Source organism: Poecilia formosa, unplaced genomic scaffold (genome assembly GCF_000485575.1).
Source record: "Poecilia formosa unplaced genomic scaffold, Poecilia_formosa-5.1.2 Scaffold594, whole genome shotgun sequence".
Lineage (NCBI taxonomy): Eukaryota > Metazoa > Chordata > Actinopteri > Cyprinodontiformes > Poeciliidae > Poecilia > Poecilia formosa.
In genome coordinates, this window is record NW_006800533.1 from 155,603 (window position 1) to 176,018 (window position 20,416).

Here is a 20,416-nt window from a genome sequence, read left to right on the forward strand (position 1 = left end):
CCCCACCCCCTGGACTCCTAGCCCCTCCCCCTGGACTGGCCCCTCCCTCAGAGTCTGGTTCCTCCCCGCCCAGCCCAGCCTCTGTCCTCCCGGAGCTCAGTGCCTCTGTCCGGGCAGCAGCAGCAGGATGCCGTCCATCAGCTCGGTGATCCTGCAGGCCACCAGCTGCCTGTGTGAGCGCAGGGGCTGCATGCAGCTGCAGCAGCTGCAGCAGGAGCTGCAGCAGCGTTGCAGGATGACAAATGAAGACTTCATCTACATCATCCAGAACTGTCCGCAGCGCTTCTTGCTGGTCCCGGACGGGGAGTCTTACTCGGTGGTCGGTCGCACCTCCCTGCGGCTCTGCGGCGCCTACAGCCGGGGGGAGCGGTGCGGGGGAAGCTGCCAGCAGCTGCATCTCTGCCGTTTCTACGTTTTCGGGAACTGCAGGTTCGGGAAGGGCAGGTGAGCCGTTCACACAGGAACTAGAACCCGAACCGCCGCGGGACTATTTCCCTCCGCCGCGGACTGATACATACTCAGTTTTCTCTCATGAAGTGAAACGAAAGTTTAGAAATTAAACTTGAGAGGAGACGAAAACTTGATTTGTTGTGATCGAGAGAAAGTTTCCTCCCCTGGTTCTTCCCATCGGAGGTTCTGGTTCCGACGTTTCACACAGTTTATGGGTCAAAAACCAGGAATTCATTCCGGGATTCCCAGCAGGAGTCCATCTCGAACCCGACCTGATACTTCTGCACGGAATATTAAACAGAACCAAATAAAAACTGAGGAAAACAATATCAACTTTTCCTTACGTCACAGTGACGTCAGAAAGCGAGAGCCATCAAGTGAGTTTTAGTTTGTAGAGAAACGAAACCTGAAGGTACACTTCCGGTCTGGGCTGAGATCCCAACGGTTCCAACAGAACCAGGACCAGAACCAGAACTGAACCAAGCCTGTGGTCCCGGTTCAGTTAAAATAAAGTTTATTCCATCCATCGATGCAGTTCTACTGCAGTTCTACTCTGGTTTTATTCTGTTCTCACAAACCAATTTGGAGAAACAGAAGGAAAATATTTCTTACAAAGTCACAAGTGACATAATTATTTGTCTTTGCTTTATTTAAGTTGTACATGTCTGAAAATAAAAATTATAGCTTATTTAATGCTTTATCATCATTTAATTTAATAATTTATTCAAACTGTAGAAATAATTAATTTTTAAGTATTTATGGTGTGTTTCTCCCAAATCTAGAGTTTTGTTTTATCATCTGAGTCACCAGGGGCCTCATGTATAAAGCGTGGGTACGCACAAAATGTGCGGCGCCATATTTTACGCATAAGTCGGCATGTATAAAAATTAACTTTGCTTAAAGTTTGCGTAAATATACACACACTTTTTCCCTGCGTGAAAATGTGCGGCGGCCACACAAACCTGTTCTGTGAACAATATCAAACTACAAAGCATCAAAACTCACCTAAATCACTGAAACCTGATGACATTCAGTTATTTAGACCAGGAAGCTTCAAACCTGATGTCTTCTTCATGATTTTAATATTTTATTGTTTAAACGTAAACAATGAAACTGAACCGATTTATCCTCAGACAATAACATGCACACAAAATGATAATAAAAATAATAAAAGGATGTGAAAACCTCATTCCAATGTCAATAATTTTCCTCAGTTTTTGTCTCATTAAGATGTAACGCATCGATCTGTGCGCCGCAGAAAACAGTTTGATTATTTTAAGGTGATCAGGTGTGGAGACAATCACAGGAGAGCTTCGGCTCTGATGGAGAACATCGCCAATGGAAGGATTCAGAGGGAGGATTGATCAGAGATCATATTGATCTGATGGGAAATCTTGATGATGGTTTATTAGCGTTTAGATGAATCCAGACTGATCACCCTGGAGCTCTGAGCAGAACTTAAACAAGGAGCCGTCCGCTTTGTGAATGCGCCTTTATGGACAGAAAGCATCTCTATTCTGTAATTGTACAACTTATTCACACGATTCCTGTATGTAGAACAAACGTCCACATTTTCACTCAGAGCCTCTCTGAGTCTTTAAATCCGGGCTGAACGCTCTGCTGCTCCAACAGGCATTTGGACGATCTCTGTCTTTTCTTCTTTTTAAATTGGATATATTTCTTTAAAAATTATTTTTATTTATGTGAGGTGACCTTATGTGTCCTGAAAGCTCCTTTTAAATAAAATATATGATTTTACTGCTACAAACAAGGACGTTGCCATGGTTACTGCTTCACGTGACTGCAGACTTCCAGATATTTATACTAATTTACATTAAAATGCATTTATGGAGCCGACAGGCGACCAGCAGCTGCTCCGTTTCCTGTAAATCAGGATTTATACAGGGAAGGTGCGCAGTGACGTGCGTGCGCACGGCTTTATACATCCGGACTTTTTTGTGCGCCGCACTTTTCCAAATTTGTCTGTACGCCAAGTTTTATAGTGGACATGAGGCCCCTGGTGTTTCCAGGTCTTATCGATGTCTTTTCTAAACAGGAAGTTGTGTAAGCTGTCCCATGATGTTTCCTCCAAGCACAACGCTGGGCTGCTAAGGGAATGCACGCTGCACGAGCTGCAGGAGGACGAGCTGTTCCTGCTGCTGCTGCAGAACGACCCGCAGCTGCTGCCTGAGGTAACCTCCACACCTGCTCAGGTAGCTCACACAGGCCAGAGCAGATATGGGGGAATTTTCCTGCCATAATCCAAGAGCACACATTTTCGGTCTGAAAGCAGGATCTCATGTCGTTTGTTCTCAAAACCTCTCCTGGTGCTCACACGTAGTCTCTGCTCAGACTCTCTGTTCGCTTTTGAAAACGCTTTTTGGCACAGTTGCCTGGCAACTTCTCAGCCAATAGAATGAAAGTGTTGTACTGGGTGTGTTTGTTTCCTTCAAGGGGTGGTGCCTGTGTGGCTACTCTCAATTGTAGCGACATGCGCCACCCACTGGATGTAGAGAGAAACAACAACGTCAGCTTTCTGCTCCGTAGTACAGCAACTGTGTGCTACTGATCATAGACATAATATAAGGAACGAAGCTAACCTATATAAGAGTAGACGCCGCATTGGCTGCTCTGGTGCAGGAAACGGCGGCCATCTTGGAGAGGTCGCCCTCCTACTTGGCTAAACTAAAACAGCAGCAGAAGCTTCAGCACCACCGGATATTTTTGTTCATATCGACGAACTATTGTCGTGAGATTTCTGGGGTTAAAGTTTTCACAAGTAAGATGGACTGTTTATATTTTGTGAATAAAATATTACTAACCCTAAACTAAACTAAACTGTATTTAAGTCCACCGGCAAAATGCCAGCTAATATTAGCTACAGCGCTACCAGGTTCAGCTATGAAGGCGAACCGAGATATATTAGGGAAAATTAGAACATTTTAATTATTCCCTAATATTGATTTAGATTATGCAACACAAGGTGGCAAAGACTGTTATTTATGTGTGATTCTTTCACTCTGTCAAAGTAAGATGGTTTTAGTTTTGAAGGTTTCATAGAGACACGATGTGAGGAAGAGATGGATGAACATGAATAAAACCTACATAGATATTATGTATATAACCATGTGCATATAAATATGTGTACTTTAATACATTATTCAGTATTAATCATTATTTAATCATCTTTGTTTCTATATGATTGTATTATTTTGTTTATTTATATAAATATGCATTGATATTACTAAATAATATATTAAAAACTTATGACTGATTGTGTGCTGTGTAAAATGCTCATCATACATCAATATCAAAATATTATATTCCGAATCTGTTCTGTTGTCCCCATTAAGAATATTTAAATACACTAAACCATCATCAGTCAATTCAAAAATACCTTTAAACTAACTGTCTTGTAAGTATAGCTGTGATAGCTGTGTGAATAAGGTTTACAGCAAAATAAATTGTGAAAATCAGTTTAGTATTTAGCGAACTATGATGGATTAAATGCGCTGATACTTCAGTGCGCCTGTCAAACATAAGGCTGAGTGGAGCGGTCGATAATATGCAGCCTGAAATGTGTTGCTGGTTCTTCAGACCAAACGCATCAGAACTGCTTTGTTAAAGATGCTGTTGGGTTTTCATGCTGCTCTGCAGCTGGCAGCACCAGTCCTGACCACTAGATGGCAGTAAACTTTAAAGATGGCTGAACTTTTCAAGAGCACCTGGCTGCAGACGCTGTCAGCAGAGGAACTCCTCGAGATGTTTAGATCTGTCTGGGATTATTTTAATCTGGTGGATTCAGAAGATAAAGAACTCTCTACAGGCTGTAAACTTTGACCTCGGGTATGAGCGCCATCTGGTGGTGATTGTTCTCTTGTACTTAAGTAGAAACTCTAATGGTTTCTGAAGATATTTCACTTTTCATCCAAAAGGTTCCTCCAATTGAAAACATGATTAGAAGGAACAGGGTTATCAGTCATAGTCCCAAAACTTAATAAAAGGGCCGTTAAGGTCACTAATTTCCTGTCTTATTTTGAAAAGCTCTGACTTGTGTTGTCTGTCTGTTCTGTTTCCATCGTCACTCGCCTCATTTTGTCTCAGGACGTCCCAGAAAACGTTCAGATTAACGTCCAAACTGTTCTAACGGGAGCAAAATGCAGGTTCCTCAGAGTAAAACCTGATAAAATCCAACCGGTTTGGAGATGCTGGTTATCCAAGTCCTGGACTGACTCCAGGTCCGACTCCCGGGGTTTGGTGTGTTTTCGTTCCACCAATGATTCAGAGTGTTCATGCCTGTGCTTTGGCTTACTGGAACCAGTTGGACCAGTTGAGCTCCTGCCCTGCCTGGATGGAAGGGAGGAGGACGGGGTGAAGATCTGAGGAAGAGGAAACTGGAGGCTTAATGTTAAAGTTTAATACTGAAAGCAAAATGGAGAGAATGCAAGATGAGAAGAAAAACAAAAAAAACTAAATGAAGTAAATAAATAAACTAAGAATGTCTCACCCAAGGAATCCACAGCAGGTAAAGTAAAACTCTTCCTGTTCACCTTTTATGTTAAAATCAGTCTAATTGAAACTGTTCATCTGAACTGAAGATGGTTTGGATCAGGAACAGGTTCATGTGGAGCTTTTATGTCGTGTGTAACTAAAAAGCAGTAAGAACCCAGTCCTGTTTGGACTCAGTGTCACCTCCATCAGAACCATCATCCAGAGTCTAACTGGGTCACAGGAAGCTGGACGTTCCCAGGCCCAGTTGTGCTCCCAGTTTGTCCATAATCCCAGTTTAACTTTGAGGATTCTTCCAGATTTTGCTGAGCTCGGTGTGATGATGGTTCTGACCCGGTAGAATCGTCAGAACCAGTTTCTCCATCCAGTCGTAGATGTTTCTCCCACTGCTTCAGGACTTCCTGGTTTCTGACCAATCAGAGAGCAGAGAGACACGCCCCTCTCATTGGCTGGTTCTGGAGGAACTGGACCTGAAGGTTCTGAGTTTGTCTAATGTTTCCCACTCTGGGTCATTTTGAGGCTCATGGTGCAGTTGGAGGGAATCACCATAGCAACCAGTTTCCCATGTCAGCATGTTGGCTGCCTCCTTTAGGCGCTGGCTTTCTCAGCAGCCATGTTGTCTTTGCAGAACTTCAGCTAAACAGGAAGAAGACAGCTGTTGCCTTTCAAAGTAAAGGCTGGTGTAGCAACATGTGGCTGAGGATGATGTCCAGCAGAGTTTCCTCTGATGAAGGTTTGACCCGTACCTGTCCTCCTCCTCCTCCTCCTCAGGTGTGTGTTCACTACAACAAAGGCTCGGCTCCTCATGGCGGCTGCAGGTTCCAGGACTCCTGCTCCAAGCTGCACCTGTGCCAGCACTTCCTGCAGGGCGTCTGCCGGTTCGGGCCGCGGTGCAGGCGGCAGCACGCCGTGGACCTGCGCAGCCAGAGCGTCCTGGAGCAGAGGGGGCTGAGCCGCCAGCTCATCAGAGATCTGCCCGCCATCTACAGGAACGCCCAGTACCTGAACGCCGCCGCCACTGCTGCATCACCTGCTGCATCACCTGCTGCTGCTGCTCCTGCTGCAGACGGTGAGCTGAAACGTCCTCCTCCGGTATGATGCTGCTCTCTCACACGCTGCTGTTCCTCGGTGACCTGTGGTCGTTTATAACATTAGTCAGAAATGAACAGCAGTAATTTGGTTTAATTATAAGAGAAACATCAGTGTTCATTGTTCAGTCATATTTTCACCATGTGATTCATTCATCTATGAATGTCACAGTCTCAAACTGAATATTTACTTAGCAAGCTAAGTATTTAGTTTCAAAGTAAATACTTTAGGGCTGTTGTAAAAGAATATTTTAGTAATCGAGTACACTATAGAATATTTGTACGATTATCCGAGGAATCAGAGATCTCTCACTCTCTCTCTGTGACGACGCTATTCCGACGCCACAAAAGCTGTCGTAGTCCAACCATCGCACCGCAGAATTCAACAATCCTCACAAAATGTCGCACAATTCAACACCAGGCCGCCGGCACTTCACAGCAACTCATAGGTGGAAGTAAGAGCGCTGGCCTCACAGATAATCACCCGGCCAGAACATGGTGCGCTACATAATAAAACATAAATTAACAAAGCTTCGAGTCAGATAAATTTTGAAAAAACAAAACAAAACAAAAAAAACTGATTTTTTTCTCTGACTGGTTAAATATCCCAGATTATTGCTGTTGATGTTTTCCAAACGGCGCCCCCTAGTGAACCAAACTCAGCCTGATTGAACATCAGATGTTCATCAGAGATCAAAGTCTGTAGTTTCACCAACACCCAGAACATTAACATGAGCTATCGCCACAGGCTTTTTGTTGTGTATGGAAAATAATAAAAAAAATAAAAATCTAACTGTAACTTCACAAATATAAACATAAAGCAAAGTTCAGAAATATACAACAAAGACTAAATTAGTCCCATAAAATGTGAGGAAAAAAATAGCTTAGAAATCAACACAAATTGAAATGATCAAAATCAAGTATAAGGTGTGTAAAGGGGATTTTAGCACCTCCTGCTGTTCAGGTGCTGAAATGTTCTGTTTGTGTGTCAGACCCAGATTGTGGTGAGTTCTGTAAAGCGGCCCAGACAGACGAGACGGAGGAAATCTGTCTGCATTTCATCAGAAACAGCTGCAGGTTCCAGGGTGAGTTCCTCCACATGCAGCTGCTGTGGTGACCAGCAGGTGGCAGCAGAGCGCCGGTCTCAGGGTCCATGTTTCTGTGCAGACGGCTGCCGCCAGGTCCACTTCCACCTGCCCTATAAGTGGGAGGTCTATGATGGCCGGTGCTGGTCAGACCTGGAGAACATGGAGGAGATTGAACGTGATTACTGCAACCCGGCTAAGACTCACAGGTGAGGCTCACCTTAGGTCTGCTCTGGGGTCACAGAGTCGCCTCTCAACGCCTCTTGTCCTGCAGCTCAGACTATCAGCGGGTGGATTTTGTCACCATGACGATGGAGTCCATGCCCGTCCGCCGTCTGTCCACCGTCTCCTGGGTGAGGAAGCCGCCGCACTACAGCCTGACCACCCAGTGGCTGTGGTACTACCGGGCAGAGCGGGGCGGCTGGCTGGAGTACGGGCAGCTGGTGAGTCGGCACGATGATCTGGACCGTCTCAGCCGGTCTTCAGGTTATAACGACATGTTCTGGTTCCGTCAGGATGAGAAGCAGCGGTCCACTTCAGTGGCATCTAGAACCCTGGAGGAGGCCTTCGTCTCTGGAGAAACCGAAGTCCAGGTGGTGAAAGGCCAGAGGGTCTACGTCGTCTCCTTTAGAGGTACCGCCGGCTGTTCATGCCTGCATCACCTGGTCTGGACTCTTCATTGAGTCCAGACCAGGGAGTCCAGACCACAGTCTGGACAGCGAGACTGTGGTTTGGACTCGTTGGCCTGTTCATGTCCGGACTCTCTCATCCCGGTTAATGAAGGGAACGTGTGCACAGGTTGGTGGCTCTAAGGCCTGACCCAAAGTCCAAAAGAGCTTCAACACAATCAGGTGTTTTATTAATGACTTGTCCTGATACACAGGAGTTTGTGTGAAACCAGAGGAAATTAGGTTCTGTTGGACCTGTAGAGGTTCTGATAAACACATCAGGGATATGAAGAGAACCCTAAAGCCACGGTCGGGTTTTGGGGCTGATTCTGCTGACCTGAGCAACAATCAGGTCAGCAGATTGACCTGATCGTTGCTCAGACATTCAGACACAGTGAGAGTGTCGTCAGCATATGGCCGTACCGTGGTCTGTAGAAGTTCTGATGGTTCTTGTCCTCTCTGGATTGAACCTGTCCCTCTGTCCTGCAGACATGTACCAGAGGAACCACAAGCACCACACCAAGCGGAGCGTGCGCCGCCGACCTCGCTTCGTCTCCAGGGCCGAGGTGGACAAGCTGGTGGCTGATCTGAGGAAATGTTCTGGATGAGTTCTGATGGACCTGGTCTGGACTCTGTGACCTCACACCAGTAAAAAGGAAGCTGACTTTCTGTTTCTGGTTTCCAGCATCAGAACTTTTCTGCAAATCTGGATTTTCCTTGTCCAGAAGAATCGGACCAGAACCTTTTTGTTTTATTTCATCGGAACCAAGCAGGTTGACGAGAGCAAACCTGGTGCCTCATGTTGCGTTAGTTGAAGCACTTTGTAAATCGATCTGCGCTGCTCAGACTTCCTGTTATTTTCCTGGTTTCTGATTTTTATTTGTTTTTTTTTAACTGTATTTTATTTTGATAGTGTATGTTCTTGCTGTTTGCACTTCCTGTTGTTTTTTCCTGTGACTTCCTGTGATGCCAGATCAATTGTAATAAATTTAACGAAACTTGGCGTTTTCTGTGTGTTCTGTTGGTTGGACCCGGTTCGACCTGGTTCCGTGGTTCTGAGTGAGTAAGGGTAACCTCCTCTGCGCCCCCTGCAGGGAGGAAGTCATTTTTAACAGATTGATTTAATTTTTACGCAAACAGCAAAAAGCCGATTCTGACCCAGGAAGGTTCTCACCTAGATGTGAGGTTCTCTGTCCAGGTGTGGGTGTGTCCACAGCTCTGTCCTGATCCAGGTTGTAGTTCTCCAGGTGGTCCAGCAGGAGGCGCTACTGCTCCATCCACTGGTTCTACTGGTTCTAGAGGCTCAACGAGTTTAATCAGCTTAATTTATAAATTAGTTCTCTGTCTCTGAAGACAGCCTGTGGACATGTCTCTGTCCTCTGATTGGTCCCCTCGGTGTCTCTGTCCTCTGATTGGTCCCCTCTCTCCTCTTTACGAGCTGCAGACTCTAAAAATACCCGGGGCGTCAGCGGGACGGGAGTCCCGGGTTCGGATCGTGTTGGGGGGGCAGGCTCCGCCCCCCGGGCCACCGCGGACCAATCAGCTGCAGCCTGATGGTGAGGTCATGGTGGGGGGTGTGGAGGGGTCATTCCTGGGGGTCCAGTGGAGTGACGCGGAGATCCCTAACCCTGCGGGTCAGTCCGAAACGAGTCCATTCTGTTCGAACCGAACCGCTGCCCCGCACTCGGAGTCTCTTCCTCCGGACCGAGCCGAACTTTTCCCGGACCTTCCCCACGGACCGAACCCAGCTGTCGGACTCTGATCCTGGCTCTGCCCCCGCCGCCGCGCTTCTCCTCCTCCTCGGTTCCGACCCGGTCCGAGCCCGTGTGACAGCCGCGCAGCATGATGAAGAACAGCGGCTTCCTGGAGCCGCAGCAGCTCTTCTTCCTCAGCCCCGCAGAGCCCGCAGAGGAGGAGGAGGAGATGCCGGCCACCGAGAAGGACCTGGCGGAGGACGCGCCGTGGAAGAAGATCCAGCAGAACACCTTCACCAGGTGGTGCAACGAGCACCTGAAGGGGCTCAACAGGCGGATCGCGGACCTGCAGAGGGACCTGAGCGACGGGTTGAAGCTCATCGGGCTGCTGGAGGTGCTGAGCCAGAAGAAGATGTACCGGAAGTACCACCTGCGGCCCAACTTTCGGCAGATGAAGCTGGAGAACGTGTCCGTGGCGCTGGAGTTCCTGGAGCGGGAGCACATCAAGCTGGTGTCCATTGGTGAGAGAACAACCCGGTTCTGGAGGTTCTGAAGGACCAGACACGAGCTGCTGGGGGGGCAAAGGGTCAGAAGGTTCTGGATGGACCCAGAAGCCAGCAGAACCTTCCTCAGTTCCTCCGGTTCTTTGGTTCTCCAGGGTATCACCTGGAAGAACCTGAGCAAACCTGAGCAGATCAGAGGTTCTGGAAGGTTCTGGATCTTCACAGAACTTCCAGAAGGTTCCAGTTGATTTAAAACCTCTGAAACTTTCAGCGGCAGACACAAAGCAAACGAAGGGTTCTCTGAAGCGTTCTAGATGTTCTGGGTCTGCTTGGTGTTCCTCAGGGTCGCAGGTGTCTGAGATTCTCCAACTGGATCCTGAACCCATCGGAGAACTTCCACCATCTGCTGGTCCAGGCTGCTGGACTTCAGTGAAGGTTCTGCTGGTTCTGGTTAAGTTGAAAGTTTGAAGATTTTTATCAGGAGTTCTGTAGATGTTCCATCTCTGAGGAAGTGGACGTGTTTCAGGAGACTAGGAGAGGTTCTGGTTCTGGAGGTCAGCAGATCGGATCCTGGAGGAGAACTTCTCCATTCTTCTGGAAGTCAAACTGCAGATCTTCTGCTGACTCAGACGCTTCCTGCAGCGTCCAGGACCAGAGGAAGGGCCTGCAGCTGCTGGGAGCCTCTAGTTTGGCCCTTTGGGCCATGGGCGGCCCCAGTGGGACCCAGGAGCCTCTAGTTTGGCCCTGTTGGGCCCTGGGTGGCCCTGGAGCTGATTGATGCAGGACAGCTGAACTCTGCTGCTGAAAATAGACTCGTAGAGCTGAAGGCATCACCAGGGCTGGTCCCAGCTGCTGGGGGCCCAGGGCCATGCACCCTGTGGCCCCCAGGAATTAGCAGCAGACTCAGTTTGATTAAGTGCCAGAATCAGAAACAAGAGATTTTGTGTCTCTGGGATTAAAAATATAAAATGTTTGCTTTTCCTAGTTTATTTAGATCTTTCATTGTTTCACGGCTTCTGGATCATTTCTGGATTTTCTTTATATATATCCCAAATGTGTACTCAATCTTTACAGAAAGAGCTGGAAATGATCCTTTGCCGTTTTGGGCGCGCCTTAACATATTGTCATATACGTGATGCAACTCAGGGGCACCAATCCTCTGAATCACATTATGAATATCGTCTTTAAACTGCTGTAAAGTTCTTGAGTTATTAGCATAAACTTTTCCCTTCAAATTGCCCCACAGATAAAAGTCACAAGTTGATTTTGGGGGCCACTCTGGCAGGAAGGCGGGCTACTTTTTCATGGGAACATCCTGTATTATTTACACTGTAAAAACACAAAATCCTACCAAGTATTTTACTCTGGTTTCTAGTGCAAATATCTCAGTACAGTTAAAATAAGATGAAACTAACTTACAGCTGGTTTCAAGTTAATAACTTGTTGATATTTTATTTCACTTGAAACATGAAAAGATTTATTTTATAAGAGATTAATCTGCCAGTGGAACAAGAGAGAAATTGACTTACAACAACCTCCTGTGAAAAGTTTAGTTTCTTTTTTATTTCCAGTGTACTGAGGTAGAAGGTTTTGTGTTTTTACAGTGTAAATAATGGAAAAGTTTCAGCCTTTTCCAGATTCTGTTTCTGCTCTGTTTCTTCTACATTCTTTCTGGATTTCTTGTTGTTTCAGTAAACTTCATGTTTCTCTCTTTAATCCATCATCTGGATTACTCTGAAAGTTTGTTTTTGTAAAGACGTATCAGAACGTCTTTCCGGTTCCTGAGGTTCCCTTCAGGACTTTTCAGGTTTCTGCTTCAGGATGTTCTGGTTCCTCTCTGGGTTTCATTTTTCTGGACTTTGTCAGAACCGCCAAGGATTACTTCTCTGTGTTCTGCTGGTTTGGTGGCTTCCATTTGGTTCCGATCCGGCTCTCCGTTCCTCCTGCCAGGTTCTGGATCCGCTCAGATCTCCAGAACCCGGTCAGGGTTCCCTGCCTGAAGAGCCATTCTTGTATTTTCTAATTCTGTCGGTTCGTGTTTGTCTGTCAGAGTAATGGCTGCCATGTGTTGCAGCAGTCAGCGCTCAGGAATGTCCATCTGAAGCCAGGACCCCCCCCCCACACACACACACACACACACTCACACGCACATGCACACACGCACACACACTCACACGCACATGCACACACGCACACACACACGCACACACACACACACACTCACATGCACACACGCACACACACACACACACATGCACACACACACACACACACACACACACACACGCTGCTCGCTGCTTATTTTGGATCTGTGACTCACTGGGACTTCCTGTGGAGCTGACCAAGAACTGAGAACTGATCAGTGAGTTCTGTTGGTTCTGTTGGACCTGAGAGGCGGGTCCACATGGACTCTGGTCCACAGAGACGCTAATGCTCTGTTAGCTTAGCAGCCGTGTGTCAGACTCTGGGAGGAAGCTGGAGTTCCTGTAGAGAAGCTCAGGTGGAACATGGAGACTTCAGATGGGCCGGGTTCTGGTTCGGGTGGGCTGAGGCCCAATCCGGCCAATTCCCTTCCTGAGTCCAGCCAATGAGCTGCAGCAGCTCGTTAAGGTCCTATTGCATTGTGGGTCTGCTCAGCAGTATAAATTTAAAACCATTTTTTATCATATTTTGAATCATTTCATTAAATCCCACATTTGATTTGATTTTGTTTTATTTTATTTTATTTTAGTTTATTTTAGTCAATATTCAGTCTGGATTTTCTATTTGATTTTTTTATTTTGTTTTTAACAGCAGAATAAATCTTGTTTGCTGCTCTGCTCTTAGTTTTTCTCTTAATTTAGTTTTTTCATTTTTCATGTGAGTCGATATAAATCACATTTCCATCAGAGTGACCGGTACCGGGTCCTTGACCTGGTACCAGGTCCGGGACCCGGTTCCAGTTCTTCTGATCTGCTATAGCTGGTGCACTTCCTGTTGACTCCAGGATGGCCAACAGCAGCAGCTGCCTGAGGCGCTGAGTCAGAACCGGGTCACTGGTTCTGTGGGTCACGGTTGCTGAACACATGCAGGACAGAACCAGAACCAGAACCTGGACCTGGGACAGCAGCAGATGGCCAGGTGTCAGATGGGTGACCGTAACCATGGTCACCCATCACCTGTCGCATGTAGTTTTGGGGTTGTTCCCACATCGTCTCCATGGTAACCATGTCGGGGCGAGGAACCTGAAGACCCGGTTGGTTTCTGGATCTGCTGGGAGATTTTGTGCCTGATGGTTCAGAACCGAGAACTGTTCATTCAGAGCACTTTGAACAGAGTCAGGAACCAGTTCAGATTGTGCTTAGAATCCTGGCCAGGGTTAGGTTCTGGTCCGGTTCTGGTCCGGACCAGTTCTGCCAGCAGCAGCAGCAGCAGCTCGTCTTCCTCATGATGAAGATCTGCTGACTGTCACGCTGAGGCCAGTAGACAGAGCGCCGATTCAGGCTTTGGCCACGCCCACTCTGCTCTGATTGGCCGCTTTGGTTCTGAGGAATGTTGCTGAAGGGTTTGGGTTCCAGACCGGAGGAAGAACCCGGTCTGGAACCAGGTCAGATGTCGAGGGCTGGTTCTGTTTTGGTTCTGTCCGGGATAGCTTGAACCTGAAGTTCAGAACCGACCATGAAGCCTTACGCTCTACTGGTTCTACTGGTTCTACTGGTTTCCACAGGTTCTACTGGTTCTACTGGTTTCCACAGGTTCTACTGGTTCTACTGGTTTCCACTGGTTTCATTGATCAGATCATTTAAGTCACTGCAGGTTCCCAGAGACCAGACTGGTGTTGTATACTGGAACCACTGGGAGGCAACTGGAAATTGGTTTCCTGCTGAGTCTGACAAATTAGCACAAAGGTTTGGTGCTAATTTTGTTAGCTTTGAAGCAGGTTTGGGGGCCGAATTCACTCAAGTCCTTTACGTCTCAGCCCTGATTTTGCTTTCCTCCTGAATAACTCCAGGTCTGGTCCTTTCGTTGTCTGGCCGTAGTTTGGCCGTAGTGACCTCATCATGACCTCATCATGACCTCACTATGCAGACGGCCTTCCCCAGATCCCTTCCTGTGTGTGTTTCCTATTAACGTGACTCATTCCTGGCCCAGCCATGACTTCACTGCTGCTGCTGGATCAAACTTTTCCGCTCAGTGCAGAAAAGTGAAAGTCGGGTTGATGTGCAGCAGGAAGTGGGTCAGTGATGTCAGAGGAGTGATCTCGTCCTCCAGACAGTTTCCTGACATCAGTATCGTTCCAGCAGCTCGTTAACTCGTCTCACATGTTCCTGGAAAACTCCCTGAGATCAGCAGCTGGAACGATTCTCTGCTGTCACGTCGACATTTGGGATCCAACATCCACTTTATAAAAACTCATGATCTTCATGATCAACACGCTCAACTGCTTTAGTTTCCTGTTTCACTGCTTTAATTTCCTCAGTGCATTTGATTCTTGTTGCTGTTGTAACGTTCAATAAAAATAGATGGAAAAATAACAAAAAGGATGTAAGGTTTGGAAACTCAACCTTCCTACTGACTGACGTCTCTTCCTGTCCCCCTGTTTCCCTCCTGCCCCTCTCTGTCCCACCCATATCCTCCTACATCCATCCCCCAGACTCCAAAGCCATCGTGGATGGGAACCTGAAGCTGATCCTGGGTCTGATCTGGACGCTCATCCTGCACTACTCCATCTCCATGCCGACCTGGGAGGACGAGGACGATGAGGATGCCAGGAAGCTGACTCCCAAGCAGCGGCTGCTGGGCTGGATCCAGAACAAGGTGCCCCAGCTGCCCATCACCAACTTCCACCGGGACTGGAGGGACGGCAAGGCACTGGGAGCACTGGTGGACAACTGTGCTCCTGGTAGGGACTGGGACCAGTTAAAATGCTACCGGGACCAGTTGAGACCGGTTAGGACTGAGCCGATTCATCTGAAACATTTCCTCTGCCACCTCCAGGTCTGTGTCCAGATTGGGAGAGCTGGGATCCCAGTCAGCCGGTGGAAAATGCTAGGGAGGCCATGCAGCAGGCCGACGATTGGTTGGGAGTCCCACAGGTAATGTTAAGCTGTCTTCTGATTGGCTGGAAAGCAGGAAGTCCTGCAGGTGTTCCAGACCGGTCCTGATAAATGTCCCATCATGAGGTCCAGTCTGTCCTCCACTGATCCATTTTAAATCCCAGACTAAAGCCATGAGCCTGTAATTCATGGAGCTGCTGGAGTCCCTGACTGTACTGGTTGTATTGGTCACACTGGCTGATCTGGTCAGACTGGTTGGTTAATTTGGTTGTGCTGGTCAGACTGGTCCTCCTCTGGGCCTCCAGTCAGACCCTCAGGTGTTCTTGTGGTTCTGCCCGTCCAGGTGATAGCTCCAGAGGAGATCGTTGACCCCAATGTGGACGAGCACTCCGTCATGACCTACCTGTCCCAGTTCCCCAAGGCCAAGCTGAAGCCTGGCGCGCCGCTCAGGGCCAAGACGCTTCACCCCAAGAGGGCCAAAGCTTACGGTCCAGGTAGGCAACGCCAACCAGAACCAGGGGAAACGGTTTGATCCGCTTCAGAATGTGGCTGATTTCCTGTTCATGGTGGAGGATGTTAGTCTGGAGGTTTTGTGCTGTGGTCTGTTCTGTCCTGACCTCCCAGACAGAAGCACAGCCTCCAGGCACAAAAATGAATAAACAGACACATTCAGCTAAAACAAACTTTTTATATGAAGAAACTGAAGTTGGAATGAAAATGTAATCTTTCTTCTCTCATCAGGTGAATCAGTTCCAGGTGAACCTTCAGCTCCATCTCACCTGACCTCATATACTTACATACAGTCCTGTTTGAATAATCAATAGGAGTATGTGGTTCTTTCAGCAGCCATTAAATCTGAATATTTCTGTAGAAATGAACTGCCTCTCAGTTGTTGTAATGGAAAATCCTGCTGTGTCCAGATGTTGGCCCTTCACTATAAATCTGATGGAGATGCAGATTGGTGCAACATGCCGCTGCTCCGGCCTCAAATGGTTCTGTTGCTTCAGGTATCGAGGCTCGAGGAAACACGGTCCTGAAAACAGCAGAGTTCCTGGTGGAGACGGTGGAGGCCGGCATGGGGGAAGTCCTGGTGTACGTGGAGGATCCGGAGGGACACACCGAGGAGGTCTGGAGCGCCACACAGCCACTGTCCGGTCAAGGAGCTGAGATTCATTGTGTATCTGGTTCCGTCAGGCTCGAGTGATTCCCAACAACGACAAGAACCGGACCTACTCTGTGGTGTACCTGCCCAAGGTGGAGGGTCTTCATAAGGTGAAGAGAGCACACAATGCTTTGATAATGAAACCATCGCATGCTTCATTTATGGCAGCGGCGGCTTCAGGCTCCAGAGTTACTTTAGGCTTAGAGGTCTGGGCCAAAGAAAGTAAATATTTTAAAACTTCATAAATGAATAAACTGTAAATTCAGCCAGCCACACTCTGAAAGATCTGATGGAAATGGAAATCAGATCTTTCAGATGATGAGCTCCCAGTAGTGGGAACGCATCAGCTAGTCCGCTAATAGCAGAGCTAATTTTTAGCTGAGTGCTTTCGCTAACTTTGAAAACTTTTAGCAAGCTTGACTTGTCCTAAATTACATTTTAAATTACAGATGCATTATAAGAATCCATTAAGTAGTTGACCAGAGGTCTTCAGTCCGGGATGAGCAGAGAATCACTTCCTGAAGTGCAAACCAAGTCAAGTCCACCTCGCAGCAGCAAACAGAGCGGCGGGACGGACCGCTGTCAGTCTCATACCTTATCTGGAAACGGGACCATTGCACTCCAGAAGTAAAGGGGGCGCTATTTCCTATATTATCCGCGGTCTCCTGTTTTTATTTTATTTTCACTCTCAGCATGTATTTGAACTTCTCTCTCTTATTTACTTCAGCGCAGCTCAGTTTTTAACAAATTCTGTAGCTTTCGGTGTACTTCTAAATCTGCTTCTTAGTCGCATCTTTCGGGCCTGCTACTGCCTCTAGTGGCGTGGTATGGAGGACCAAAACTGACATAATCAGAAATAAAAACAAACATATATGTAGTTTTTCCTTTTCCTTACACGAGTTTCCATGAAGTAATGTATATATTTTCTTTTTCATTTCCCCTAAAAGTATGTTTTTGTCAAGAGAAGTAAATATTTTGTCTTTTCCTTATAAAAGCCCTCGTTCTTTTGTCATTGCCTCTTCTCCTCTCCTGCTTTTACTTTTCCGTGTGCATCATTATGTTAATGAGGAGAGCTGCCCAGCTCCTCTGCTATTGGCCAATAGAGCTTTGGAACCAACGTCACTGCGTCAGACGTTGTTTAGGTCCAGTCGCTCGGTGCCACAGACCAAAACAAACTTTATCCCGGTGGTTTTATTGTGTTACTGACTGCAGTGAAGTTAGTTTCGAGTTGGATATTGGACATCCCAATATCCACCGAGCCAGAGGCGTTTAGCTCAAGGTTGATCTGATTTATGAACGATAATTTCGGCCAGCCGATCTCCAGCTCCCTCCTCAGGGCTTCACTTAGGGACCGTCAACAAACTTCTGAACCAAACACTCCTGTCAAACAAATGTTAGTAAATTCTTTGCCTTGTGACCAACTGATACAGAAAAGTGGTAATTCATGCTTTTACATGAGACATATAGCCCTGTATTAAAATGTCCAGTCATATTCAATATTTTAAATAACTTTAATGTTAAATAATGTTTTCTTCAATAGCTTCCATATTGTGTGTCACATTGACTATAAATCAGTGTGTAATTGTTGTACTAAACTGTGTATATGAGGCACATGCATTTTTATTCCATTTTAACTAAATTTTTATTTTTGTTACCTATTTTTTTAGTTTAAATTTAGTATTTCTCTTCGATAGCTTCTAGGTCATGTGACCTATTGAGTCAAAATCAATGTCCAATTGTTCTACCAGTCTGTACAGATGAGGTACACTCATTTTTATTCGATTTGACCCTTTTTATTCCCTGTCGATACGCAGCGCTACATTACCATGTCACCAGGTGACTCTGAACCCCTCCAGTCACTGAATAGATGCTTAAAACAAATAAATGTGCCAAAACCTTCTGCAGCTAAACAGAAACAAAACTGAAGTTATTATTTTTGGACTTAAAGAGGAACAGCCTAGAGTTATAGATCTATAACAACCGCTTACGGCCTAAAAGGTTTCCTCCTCCCAGGTCAAGGTGCTGTTTGCCGGCCAGGACATAGACAGAAGCCCCTTCCTGGTGAACATCTCCAGGGCCATGGGCGATGCCACCAGGGTCCAGGCCCGCGGGCCCGGACTGCAGCCGATGGGGAACGTGGCCAACAAACCCACGTACTTCGACATTTACACCGCAGGTAGCTTCCCAAGCAGACGTCCTGATATGAACGTGAGAGCGTCGTCTACTGGAACAACCACATCCTTTGTCCAGTGAAAAGTCCTCTTGTTGTGTCTCTGTCCCCCAGGGGCGGGAGCCGGGGATGTAGGCGTCATCATTGTGGACTCCAACAGCCGGAGGGACACAGTGGAGATTGTGCTGGAGAACAGAGGTGACAGTGTATTCCGCTGCACCTATGTCCCCGTCCTGGAGGGCCCTCACACCGTCTGTGTGACCTTTGCTGGGCAGCAGATTCCCAGGAGTCCTTTCACTGTCAGCATCTCTGAAGGTTTGTTCCAGAATCCCCTGTTCATAAACATTCATGTTTACACCCTGTTCATCCTTTCCTGACCATAACCTCACTTTCCACGGTGTGTGTTTGGACTGGGCTCTTTGGGATCTGAAGATAAGAACCAGTAGTCTGGATCTGGTTCTGGTTCCTCAGAATCAGACTCTGCTGGGTAGAGATGTTCTGTCTCCAGTTCTGGTCTGGTTCCAGGGGCGTAGCTGCTGGGAATTCCCAGAGCTTGAGGAATTGATCAGAACTGATTCCGGTGTCGACCCGCTTTACCTAGACAGAGTTCTGTTAGTTTGGGTCGGCACAGACATCTTGATTTTGATGAGCTGACCTGCATTCCTGGTTTTGGTGGCTGAGATTTTGGACCAGGAACGTCCGAAGCTTTTTTTCCTAGTTTGGGAGTTTAGTCTGAATCAGACATGTTGCTTCAGTTGGACCTCGATTTAAAGCTGGAATCGGGTTGTTCTTTCTGGTCCTCGATCCTGATCCGGATCTCATGACTGCAGGTGAAGGCTGAGTAAACCAGATTATTTCTTCTCAGCTCAACTCTTTATCTCCACTACAGAGCAGAACGTGGCTCTGTTCTGGGAACAAGCCCTCCTCCGACCCACCATCGTTTCATCTGGAGACTTTCTTTATCTTAGTCAAATATGGAACTTGGTTTCTGTCCTGACCTGCGGCTGTCTGTCTGGATAAAGGTTTGCCTCGTAGTTTAGAAGTCAACTCCTCCTGACTGCTGTGGTTGTATTTAAATGTTTTTCCTGGACTTGTTCTCGGCTTGTTGGAATCTGTTAGACATCGACTGAAACGACCAGAAGACAGAACATGTTGACTCAAAGCGACTCAAATCCGACCTCTTCACAGAAAAAAGAACGACCTGGTTTTATCTGTTCCTCTTCTAAATGTCAAGCGATCATTTCCAAAGCGTCGCCCTTCATCAGACGTTTCAGAATTCAGCAGCAGAAGGAGACAGACGATAAATCTAAACAACTTCTGAAAATGATAACAATGAAGTGATGGAAGCAGTCTGAGTCAGTGAACGCATCACATCACAACACACTACTCCTGGTCCAATATCCCAACAGAACCGGGTCAGAAGCTGCAGTCAGTGCTCCACTACAAGCCGTTGCTGTCACCGGGCGGCCATCTTTACTGCTGCTGGTCGGGGACATAGACACAATATAAGAGTAGACCCCGCATTGGCTGCTCCGGCGCAGGAAATACGGCGGCCATTTTGGTGCTGTATTGCCTCCTACTTTGCTGAATCAAAACAGCAGAAGATGCCTCAGCACTGAGGGATATTGTTGTTCGGATCTATGGATTATTGATGTGAGGGCTCCACAGACAACATTTCACAAGTAAGATGGACATATTATTGTGTATATATTGCGATTAGAATATTACGTTACTGTATTTAGGTCCACCGGCGAGATACCAGCTAATATTTATGGGGTTCCATTTGTGTCAAAAATAAGTAGAAGTCATATGTGTAGATGTGTCGTTGCTATGTGTCGTTGGTCTATGTTGCATGTAGATGTTGCATATGCGTTCGCTGCATATGTGATGAACGTTGTTGGTCCATGCTGTTGGTTCATGTCGTTGGTCCTTGTCGTTGGTTCATGTCGTTGGTCCGTGTTGCTATTGCCTGTTTTCTGCGCCATTAAAAAGTCCTGAAGTAGGTCATGTATGATCAAATTGTTTATTAGATATTACAAAAATGTTGTTCT

At 46.9% G+C, this 20,416-nt stretch overlaps 2 protein-coding genes across 16 annotated transcripts in view; both read left to right on the forward strand.

Moving 5' to 3' along the window:
- Positions 1 to 67: 67 nt before the first annotated feature.
- parp12b (poly (ADP-ribose) polymerase family, member 12b) overlaps positions 68 to 20,416 on the forward strand; it is a 26,057-nt gene continuing 5,708 nt past the window's right edge. Inside the window, exons 1-8 of one of the 2 annotated variants that reach the window (XM_016665558.1) lie at positions 68 to 444; positions 2,507 to 2,642; positions 5,731 to 6,028; positions 7,040 to 7,132; positions 7,215 to 7,341; positions 7,407 to 7,575; positions 7,648 to 7,765; positions 8,290 to 8,408. In XM_016665558.1, the coding sequence (XP_016521044.1) occupies positions 128 to 444; positions 2,507 to 2,642; positions 5,731 to 6,028; positions 7,040 to 7,132; positions 7,215 to 7,341; positions 7,407 to 7,575; positions 7,648 to 7,765; positions 8,290 to 8,408 (1,377 nt within the window). In that variant the 5' untranslated portion in view covers positions 68 to 127. Of the gene's footprint in view, positions 445 to 2,506; positions 2,643 to 5,730; positions 6,029 to 7,039; positions 7,133 to 7,214; positions 7,342 to 7,406; positions 7,576 to 7,647; positions 7,766 to 8,289; positions 8,804 to 20,416 lie in introns of those variants that run through there. The other variant, XM_007541240.2, reaches the window with a different exon arrangement.
- Positions 9,349 to 20,416, forward strand: part of flncb (filamin C, gamma b (actin binding protein 280)) — a 41,441-nt gene continuing 30,373 nt past the window's right edge. For 5 of the 14 annotated variants that reach the window (XM_016665546.1, XM_016665550.1, XM_016665552.1 and 2 more), the window contains exons 1-8: positions 9,351 to 10,015; positions 14,631 to 14,879; positions 14,975 to 15,072; positions 15,377 to 15,527; positions 16,041 to 16,159; positions 16,228 to 16,305; positions 18,209 to 18,371; positions 18,480 to 18,680. In XM_016665546.1, the coding sequence (XP_016521032.1) occupies positions 9,643 to 10,015; positions 14,631 to 14,879; positions 14,975 to 15,072; positions 15,377 to 15,527; positions 16,041 to 16,159; positions 16,228 to 16,305; positions 18,209 to 18,371; positions 18,480 to 18,680 (1,432 nt within the window). In that variant the 5' untranslated portion in view covers positions 9,351 to 9,642. Of the gene's footprint in view, positions 10,016 to 14,630; positions 14,880 to 14,974; positions 15,073 to 15,376; positions 15,528 to 16,040; positions 16,160 to 16,227; positions 16,306 to 18,208; positions 18,372 to 18,479; positions 18,681 to 20,416 lie in introns of all 14 variants that reach the window. The other 9 variants (XM_016665557.1, XM_007541243.2, XM_016665555.1 and 6 more) reach the window with 3 other exon arrangements.